The sequence below is a fragment of the Poecilia latipinna genome, unplaced genomic scaffold (genome assembly GCF_001443285.1).
Source record: "Poecilia latipinna isolate Pla-1442-1.1 unplaced genomic scaffold, P_latipinna-1.0 Scaffold1460, whole genome shotgun sequence".
Classification (NCBI taxonomy): Eukaryota; Metazoa; Chordata; class Actinopteri; order Cyprinodontiformes; family Poeciliidae; genus Poecilia; species Poecilia latipinna.
In genome coordinates this window covers 1-9,442 of record NW_015114076.1, presented here as the reverse complement: position 1 = coordinate 9,442, position 9,442 = coordinate 1, and the positions used below count along the sequence as shown (strand labels likewise).

The following is a 9,442-nucleotide window of genomic DNA, read 5'->3' as shown; positions in this document are numbered from 1 at the left end:
CGGACGAGCTTGACCTTATGCAAACACTTGCTAACACCAGCTTAAGATATATTTTAGATGTTTTTGAGGGGAAAAAATGTCAGTATTAATGTTTATTTGGCCTTGTGGTATAGTTTCTAGCCTTCTTTAAATTAAGACAGAATTCAGACACCGGCTTGTTTGTCCATCTCAGTGCTACTGCAGAGATCGCTACCCTTTCACTCAGGGCTTTCCACGTCTTCTGATAAAGTCTGTTAACAAGTCTCACAAAAGCCAACCACACACTGTGCCACCAGCCAGCAGCTAAAGAGATTTCTATCATTACTTTGGTTCCTTTTTTTAACATCAGTCCTTTCATCAGTCCTAATGCGTGACCTTCATGTTCACAGCTTCTTTAATCAAGATCGACAGATCTTGCGAGTGTTTTTTTTTTTAAATCGCCACTTTTGAAGAGTTCTAAAAATAGAGTGCTCTGCTGACCTCTACCCCCCGCACATGTCTTGACGTCACTTCGTCTGAACTGGGCCTCTATTTTTAGGTGCACAAAGAAATTAATTGAACGGTCTTGTTTTGTTGAGTTTTTGCGCCGTTATGTAAGGGGATTACCCTGTTTTTACCACCTATCCCCCCTGACCATGCAGGCCACCACACGGAGGAGTGCAAATGGGGAGAAAAGGGGACCTGAGGTGGAGGGTGAAGGTAATGCAGTTCAGGTAGTAGTAGTAGTAGTACAGTGCTCCAGAAATAACCCAGCTGCAGGCCTAATTGCACATCTCTCTCGCTCCCCTTTTCCTTCTTCAGCTGCGTGCCAAGGTCTTCGACCTTATCATCCACCTCACTGGTTCCGGAAGAATCTTTTCCGCACCCCGTGGCTACCAAAGCTCCGGCCGATACACAGAGCACAGCAGCAGACCATCCCCAGCCTCAGACTAACAGCCAAGCGCCACAACCATTTAGAAGTGATCCCAGCAGAGCGCCCAAGTGGCTCAAACTGCCAGGTATGTTCTAATCATCCCCAGCGTGGGCCTCGTGGCTCCTTAACAAAGCTTAGCCCAAGGACCCCAGGCCCCTTATAGGGGCCCTGGGCCTCCCACAAACCTACATGTCCTGAATAAATATACACATTCATCAGAGATGCCGGTGCATGCATTTGCATTCTCTTCACACGCAAGCTTCCTGCGAGACGCACGGACAGTAAACATCTGCAGCAGGGATTGTTTATATTTGTTTTCTTAACAATAAACATTAGCGAGAGCTCTTGCACGGGGCATCTAAGAGGAATGCACTAACTTCGAGTCCCTTTCAGCATTCCTCCATGGTGAGACAGATGCATGCCCATGAGGGGGCCACAAGGGCCTCTTGTCTCCTGAGCACTAATGCATCGCAGCCCTAGATGAAGTGTAGCATTCTTACACGCACATACGTTCGAGAACAGATGCATCTCATGGCATCATATTCACTTTCTCGGTACTTCTGAATATGTAGCTGAAGCCATGGCGATTAAAAGCGTCACTTACGGTACATGGCACCTGTTGCTGCATTAGGAATCTTGATTTTTGTCTTTGTAAGGAGACAAAATAATAATAATTTAAAAAAAAACACTTAGATAATTGCTCATTTCATCCAGCTTTATACAGATAAGGTCTCAGTCAAATACAGCCTCAACACATTTCATTTTATGGAAACGCTATCTCTCAAAAGTTTAGGATCACCTAATAATATTTCTGTTTTCTTCGGAAACATATTAAAATGAGTTTGAATAGAAAATATTATGAATTGGATAGACAATCAGAGGTAGAAATTATGATTTTAATACAAGTGTTGAACTGGTTCAGCAGTCTTTGCATTCATAAGTAGGTGTGTAGCCTAATTTTCAAAGGTGCTCTGACTGGATTCTGTTCAATGTTACCAGAAGCACATCCCATAAGATAGACTGGCTTCATTGACTGACTGTAGTGGTCAAGCTGCACCCAACAGTAGGACTCAGATCAGGTAAAGAATCTGGTTTTGGACATATTTTGGAGGTGTATTTTGTTTCATCATCTGATGTAGGACTCAATCGGCTCTATAAAATGCTTTCTACAGGGTGTCCTTGCAAAAACCAATGACGGCCTTCCCTCCTCAATGTGCCGTTCTGCCTGTACAATTCCCATTTTATTTTTCCTGAAGTACCCCCACTGATTGTAATGGGCACTGTTTCTATAGATTTTCATGTGTTCTGTCTCATAAATGCCTCATACTTTGGCTCTTCTCTTTGTAGCATTTTCCACTCTGCTTTTTTGGCAGATCTAGCCCTTTTCGTTGGCATACCCTTTCCAATGTCTTCTTACTATTGATGTCATCACTGGTGTTTGATGGGTACCACTTCAGGACCTATGAGGTATTATTACCTGGACTACACTCAGATACATGGTGTGTTGTACAAATTTCTAACAGGGCACTTTCCTTCTTTTTCCAGTCCTTGGAGCCAGATTGTGATACTCTCTGAAGGGACAGAAGACTCCTCATAAATGTCTTGTAGAATAACTTGTTTATGCACAATAGGCTGACAGCTCCTTAAAGGAAGCCAATTTCATTCTGCCGATGCCTCAAATGGTAAATGCTACTTTACTGTGGTTGTGGGGGTCTTCTAATAATTGACTGCTTTATAAAAATTACTAACTTAAATTTGCACCCTATCAAATTTATGACAGGGTGCGATGCAATCCATCATCATGGTTGATGATAGATTGCATCTGTCATCAATTATGACAGATTGATGACAGATGCAGGTCTCTGTCCAAAAGTGTAGCTATCTTTTCTTTATGAAATGAATAAAACTGTTCAAACTATATTAAAATGTTTCTTATGCAAAGATATTGTTCATTAATTTATAACGTTTGATATTGTAACCTATATTAACTCACAGGCTTTTGCTAAAGCAAAACTCCAGCAGTCACAGAAGTGGGTGTGCTATGTTGACTTGTCACATATTGAGCTTTCGTTTGGACCTGAGAAGTTTTGAGGCGACGGAAAGTTTGAAAACTGCGTCAGAAAGAGCAACCGCAGACTAGTCAGAGGAGAATTAAGGAGAGAAATCCGATATAATCCTGACGTCTCCTCACCGGGACTCTGCACAAAAATCAAGTCAGCTCCACCTCAGGAAAACATTTTTATAAATCATGATTCCTGATACCAGCGTTGTACGCAATTCTTTTTTATTCATGTAAGAGGCTGGTAATTCCCGGGACTTGGAGTATAAACCGTGATGTTGCTAAACTGCCCAAAATGCAAAACCAACATGATAGAAATAATTTTGGCAGGCAAATTAGTTTAAAATCTATACTAATATTGGCTAAAATCAACTGAGCATTTGTATGTCATATTTGAGGCTGTCCCAGGAAAAAAGAAAAAGAAGGGGGGGAAAAAAAAGAAAGCTGGACACAGATCAGCCTCTTTCTCCCAGGAAAAGCTTCTCACTCCGGAGCTTCTCCAAGGCGTCTGGACTGTCTGTCGACACTCCCTGCCTTTAATGCAGGATGAAGAAAAGCTTTAACTCATTACTTTTAACGCCTCTCCCCATTCTTTGTCTTAACTGTTTTCGCATGTTTAATAATACTGCCTTCAGATGTAATTTGTTCCATTAGGATGCATATGCAGAGGAGTCATATGGTAGTGCAAGTACAGAATTCTCAGAGATGGAAGAAAGAAGTCAAGGAAAATAGTCTTCTTCTGGAGGGGAAAAAAGGACATTTGCATGTGACAAATGTGGCAATGATAAAGTTTGAGGGGAGTGCAAAGGTATTATTACGCCAAAGAATTAAAATGGTTATTTTTACCAATCAAAAATGAGGTGTCTTCCCTGATAAACCTTCGACTAGTACTCTAAAACGTCACATCACTCAACCCAAACCCGACTCTTCCTGATTGTCTTCTCCGGAGATCACACCAGGGAAACACAAATCCAGCCTTCCAAATTATAAATGGTTCTGGGTCAAACTCCAGGTGCCGCGTCCTTGAACACCTATCCAAGCCTGGATTCTTGACTTTCACTTAAGTTGCTTCCAGCTGCATGCGAGTGCAGTGAGTCACCCAAGAGGCACACAAATAAACAGAGTGAGGTGTTGTACAGCTATGCTGACTCACAGTAAAGACACTTTGGTCAAACACACCGCTGGTGGAAAAACATAAGAGCCACTTGGGTTTGAAAAACCCCACATTAGCCTCTCTCCGGTAGGCCCAGCTTCCCCTCCCACCCACCTTCTCTCTGCTGTGATGAAAGCGGAGAGCACCTCTACTACTCGCCTGTTTTGTTTATTTACCTTCAGAATTACACCCTGCTCCTCTTGGACCATGTTCCGATGTGTTTTGTTATGTTTCCTTTCAAACAGAATCTCTATGCGTGTGGTCTTCGGCCGTGTTTGGCTAACACATGCGCGCACACACACACGCACACACACTCCCATTCAACTTTCCTCCCTGTGCCAGAGGTCCCCTTTGCCCTTCCCCCTACCTCTAACCAAACATCGCAGGACAGCAAAAGGGAACTTCAAAGTGGCCAGAGGGGGTACTCCTTTTTTCCTGGCACTTGTCATCATCTAAGGGACTGGCTGCTCCCCTTATTACTCTAATTGCTTCCAACTGCTCCTGGAGGCTTTGATGAAGGGCGCCATGGAGCATGCTGGAAGCACCTGTTGTTCCATAGATGAGCACAGGTGGCCCTTATTGGTGGAAGTGGGGTTACGTTTGGACAACACTGTGGGGTTTTTAACTTTAAATCTGAAAAAATGTACATATATAAACACATGGCAGGAATATCAATGTGACCTCAGATTTAATTTGGAAGGTAATTTTACTGAAGAAGAAAAAAAAAAAATCTCAAAAACAAAAGCTTGTAGCAACTTGTTAGCTGCCCTCTGGCTCCATCTTGTGGTTCAACTAAAAATCCAGAAGCTGCAAAAGGAAACGAGATGAAAAACTGCAAGTTAAAAACAAAACTTTTATTCAAAAAATACACATTTACTATTTAACTTAGGTTTTTAGATTAAAGAGAAATTGGATGAATTTGTTTTAACTTGATTCCAGCTACATTTACATGACACCATTTCATTTTAGTTAAAGGGGCAGTATTATGTAAAATTTACTTTTTGGAGCTCCACATGATGTTATGATGTTATTCTTTCATCAAAAACATAGCTGGAGTGTTGGCTTGATTTTTTCATGGATGTTTGAGAAATCTTTTAATCTCCCATGGCAACCATTAAGCTGTGCAAAACACCTGGGTGGGCCTAGTGCCGCTCTGGGGCATTGCTCCTCCCCGGAGTTGCAGTTTCCAGTATCAGTGCAACGCTGGAAAAAAAAAACCTATTAAGGGGTTAATAGAGGAGTGATGTTGTGATGACTTTCTGAATGTGGAGTTTCATAAAGAGAAGTATTTTTTTAAAGAAAAAGAGGCCCAATTTCAAGGTGTTAAATTACAAAGTAAAATTGTATATTTAATTTTCATAACAGAAGTTAACATATTCAATTGTTTATACAATAAAATGTCACTTTGTGCCTGTAAAACACACAACACTGCCCCTTTAAATCTTAACCAAAATCACAATCTGATCCATCCTATAAAATGGATCAGATAGGAAAATATAGACTTGTTTATGACTAAACCAGTTCTTATTTAAAAGCTGAAAAGTTGAATAAGATTTTGTGCAATTGCTATGTGCATAGCCATTGCAACTTATTTGGCATGTATATTTTGTATGCATGCCAAATCACAAAAAGTCCTGAATCTGTTGAGCAACTTACCAGCTGAGGCAGGATCTTTTCAAAATGCTCAATCTCAATTCGGTTGCAATCCTCAGCTTCAGCTTGTTTCAGCGATCTCAAAGCGGCCTCTGGCAAAGACCAAACAAAGAATTTTATTGCTGTGCAACTTGAGTACAGTAACTCATGTAATCTAGACACTGAAATTATCACCTTGCACAAACACTTTCAGCATTTCTCTCATGAGTAGCGTAGCATCACTGCCTACTATAACACAAAGATTTATTCAGTTTTGTCACCAAATTACAAATAATAATAATACAAAAAAATAGAACATTGTTCTGAAACTTACATCTGGTTTTGTCCTCTTTAAAGGAACTGCACAGGAGTTTGCTCACGGTTTCCTATGAGATGTAAAAAGAACATATCATAGAGAAGGAGAGCACAAATAAATCTCACTCAATTAGAATATTAGTGAAAACTTCAACAAGTAATTCAATAAGTTTAACTGTGCACTACATACATGAATGAGATGCCAATTGTTTGGTTTTTGTTTCCTGTTAATTTTCATTTAGTGATACGACTTGTAATTCATGACATTTGCGTATTTGAGTAGATATACATCTTAGGCTAAATAACACTAAAGCATCATTTCATTTGAAAGCTTAATTGTTTTACTTGCTTCTCTGTACTAAACAGACTTACCTTTTAAAAATTACATTCTGTTAAGCACCATGGGGATTTCCAGATGTTGTCAAGCCAAGCACAGAATAATTAGGACTTTATTAAATGCTTAAGAAACGAATTTCAATTCGGCGAATGTCTGGACAATTTGTCATTTGTTTGGTCTAAAGTTAAACAACAATAAGTGCTTTCGTAGTTAGGTCTGCTAAAGGTGGAAGAGCTTGTCGTAACGTAAGCATACAAGAAGGGTACAGCATAAGTTATTTTGAGTGTACTTAAAGCTGAAACAAATCGGTAAAAACTTGAAATTTGAGCGAAGTTCCCGCTCCTACCTTTTTGAAGCAGACTTCTTCCTCTTTCTCCGCCATGTTTTCACGCAGCCAGTGTTGACGCTGTGCACCGGATTGGCTGTTAATCTGTGACGTAACTCATTGCGTCCAAGGATAGTAGTTTAGTTTCCTGTTTATGAGATTAAGCGTTTGTTGCTAATATTTTTTTCTTATATTCAAACAGCTTTTGCTCTATAAATTGCTATTGTTGCATGACATATCAAAAATAAATTATTTACCTTGAGTAATTGTTCACAAAAATTCAGTTATTAGTTTTTAGTTCACTGACAATCGCTTTGATTGCAAAAAATAAAAACACAACAATATTTTCAGTTTAATTTATTTAATTAATATAAGAATTGTATATGTTAGAAACAAAAAAGTGACTCAAAAATGCAGTTATTTTTCACAAATGATCTGATTTTTGTATTTACTAGGAGAAATCTGGCTTGTATAATTTGCAAAATATTCACATTTTATATTTTATTCATCTGTCATTGACAATGATATATTTGGACAAAATATTTCTCAAAAATACACAGGCATATCAAAGCAAAATGTGAGAAAGTTTTATGAAGAAAATGTGTCATGTCTCCATAACACATGGCAAATTAAGAAGAGTTTAGATGTTATTTTGAGAGCATTCCTCATTCTTGAAGCCTGCTTTTCAAGTCTTCCCGATTCCTGATTTATCTCAACACTAATTGGTTTCTTTATTCTTATCATCTTCACCTAACCACTTAGGATCTTCCAGCCTGTAGCCCAGACCCTTTAGACTGCGAATTGAAGTTTTATTTTGCCCTAGGATGGGCACACTGTCTGGCTCGCCTTCAACCTACAAGACAGAATTTTATTAGCTGACATGGCAATGGATGAAAAATACACACTTTGCTCTCATATGGAAAACAAATTTTACTCACCTTTGGACTAACAACCCGTATTACTTTACATTCTTCTCCAAATATAAAGTGAGGACCAGCCCAGTCTGCTTGGTTTGCTTCATCTTCTTTGGAAAACCTCACATAGGCCAATTTGTCCTTTGAAGAAATGGGACTGTTCCTGATCTTGGATCAAATCAAAACACAAATGGCGATGTTAATATGGTTATACAATCACTTTTGCAGATAATTCAAGACAAAATTAAATAAAGGTATAAAATAACAGTAATTATAAAATGTGGGTTTGAATTTACCTTGCACATTGTGATGCAACCCCATTCTGTAAAATATGTAGCCAGATGGCTTTCACTTACATTGGGGTTCAGGCCTGTGATGAACAAGCCATGATCCTGTTCAGTCATGGAAAAACAAATCAGCTTAAAGATTCCATTAATATTTAGCATGAGATTGCATAGCATGAGAAATTCTTTACCAAGGAATAGTATAAGGATAAACCAGCCATGTATTTCTTTGGAAGTTTTATGAAAATTATTTTTGGTGCCGTCCCAATATTTTCTGGAATAAACATAATTCAGGACTCTTTTTATAATTTGCTCCAAAGAATAAAGCCAGGCTAAAAAAAATAAAAGACTCAGCAATATATATAACATAAAATCAAGAATAGAAGTTTTGCCCTTACCAGACGCCATTATCCAGATGCAGATGTGAGACAAACGTGATCCTGAAAATAAAAAAAAAAGATGTGCAACAAGTGGACGAAGCATTATTTATGCTCAAGTACAAGGAAATCTCCTCCTACTTTTAGTTTTGTTTTAATCTGAAGTTCAGAGGAAAAATGTGCTTAAACAAGTTAGTGTCACAAAACCTGTTAAGCAACCAGGATGAAAACTATAATCAAAGGCTTACTTTTTTACTTAAACAAACAGGGATACATTTTTATTTTTTTATTTTTTTTGTCACACGGCATCAGTTATTGGTATAAAGCAAATGAAAAAAAATCTTCTCTGGAGGATATGTTAGATAAGTTTATGCAAACTTACTTTTTCAGAAAAATTCAATATGAGATGATATAAAAACAGTCAAAACATGACTGACAGCTGTTATAGGTTTGTGCAACCAATTTTTGGCAATAGGCAAAAGCTTTTAGTCTTCTGAATTAAATATTATATAATAATTCACTGGCTTATGCAGACAGACAGAGGGGGATCTTTGACCAATATTTTTTGAACAATCCCTGTCTAGATGGTTAAGGGTTCGGTTCTGGCTCTAATCTTAGGCATCCCAAAGTGGCGGCCGGAGGGAAGAAGGTCAAACTTCCTACAAGGACAATTTTCAAGATTATTCTTCTCAGAACAATCTCTTTACTTGTTCTTTGGCCAAATCACAATTGGTGACTATTAGACTTGTTACAAAATACATATAATGCAAAACATGCTGTTGGATAACAATGGATGCAGAAGAATTCAGACTGGTATGGCATTTTAATCAAAGCTCACAAAGTATATCAGAACTTGCAACTTATTTTAGTTTTGATTTCCTTGACGGTTATGAGTGATGTTCTGCCCCGGCTTTTCAACTGATAACACTGTTCAACAATCAGCTTGCCTGACAGCATGGAGATGTCATCAAGCATGTTTTTGCAGTCAGTTTTGACGCTCTGCACTGTGATTGAATGTGAATCTGTGACGCAAATCATTGCATCGAAAGATACGAGTTTAGTAGTATTCTTTTGCATTTAAGCAGCTTTTACTTAACAATTTGCTTTTGTTATTAAATTACATATCAAAATAAGAGCTTTGCCTTGAGTAATTG

At 38.5% G+C, this 9,442-nt stretch overlaps 2 protein-coding genes across 2 annotated transcripts; both read right to left on the bottom strand.

Annotated features, from left to right (window-relative positions):
• Positions 1-4,773: 4,773 nt before the first annotated feature.
• cenpx (centromere protein X) lies at positions 4,774-6,835 on the bottom strand. The gene is made up of 5 exons (XM_015057400.1): positions 6,735-6,835; positions 6,071-6,122; positions 5,932-5,985; positions 5,761-5,849; positions 4,774-4,911 (listed from the first exon to the last, which is right to left on the bottom strand). The coding sequence occupies exons 1-5, from the start codon at positions 6,768-6,770 to the stop codon at positions 4,897-4,899; spliced, it is 246 nt and encodes an 81-aa protein (XP_014912886.1). The 5' UTR covers positions 6,771-6,835; the 3' UTR covers positions 4,774-4,896.
• A 444-nt stretch (positions 6,836-7,279) lies between these two features.
• Positions 7,280-8,031, bottom strand: LOC106962783 (heterogeneous nuclear ribonucleoproteins A2/B1-like). The gene is made up of 3 exons (XM_015057401.1): positions 7,924-8,031; positions 7,652-7,795; positions 7,280-7,566 (listed from the first exon to the last, which is right to left on the bottom strand). Exons 1-3 carry the CDS (start codon positions 8,029-8,031, stop codon positions 7,432-7,434), a joined length of 387 nt encoding a protein of 128 aa, XP_014912887.1. The 3' UTR covers positions 7,280-7,431.
• Positions 8,032-9,442: the final 1,411 nt, after the last annotated feature.

Bases quoted from the DNA above. Each gene is read 5' to 3' on its own strand.
- cenpx (XM_015057400.1), bottom strand. From the start codon at position 6,770: ATGGCGGAGAAAGAGGAAGAAGTCTGCTTCAAAAAG. The intron at 6,123-6,734 runs GTAGGAGCGGGA...TACATCTCATAG, and splicing joins AAGAAGTCTGCTTCAAAAAG to GAAACCGTGAGCAAACTCCT. The intron at 5,986-6,070 runs GTAAGTTTCAGA...TTTGTGTTATAG, and splicing joins TAAAGAGGACAAAACCAGAT to TAGGCAGTGATGCTACGCTA.
- LOC106962783 (XM_015057401.1), bottom strand. From the start codon at position 8,031: ATGACTGAACAGGATCATGGCTTGTTCATCACAGGCCTGAACCCCAAT. The intron at 7,796-7,923 runs GTAAATTCAAAC...ATTTGATCCAAG, and splicing joins GTTGCATCACAATGTGCAAG to ATCAGGAACAGTCCCATTTC. The intron at 7,567-7,651 runs GTGAGTAAAATT...TCTGTCTTGTAG, and splicing joins TACGGGTTGTTAGTCCAAAG to GTTGAAGGCGAGCCAGACAG.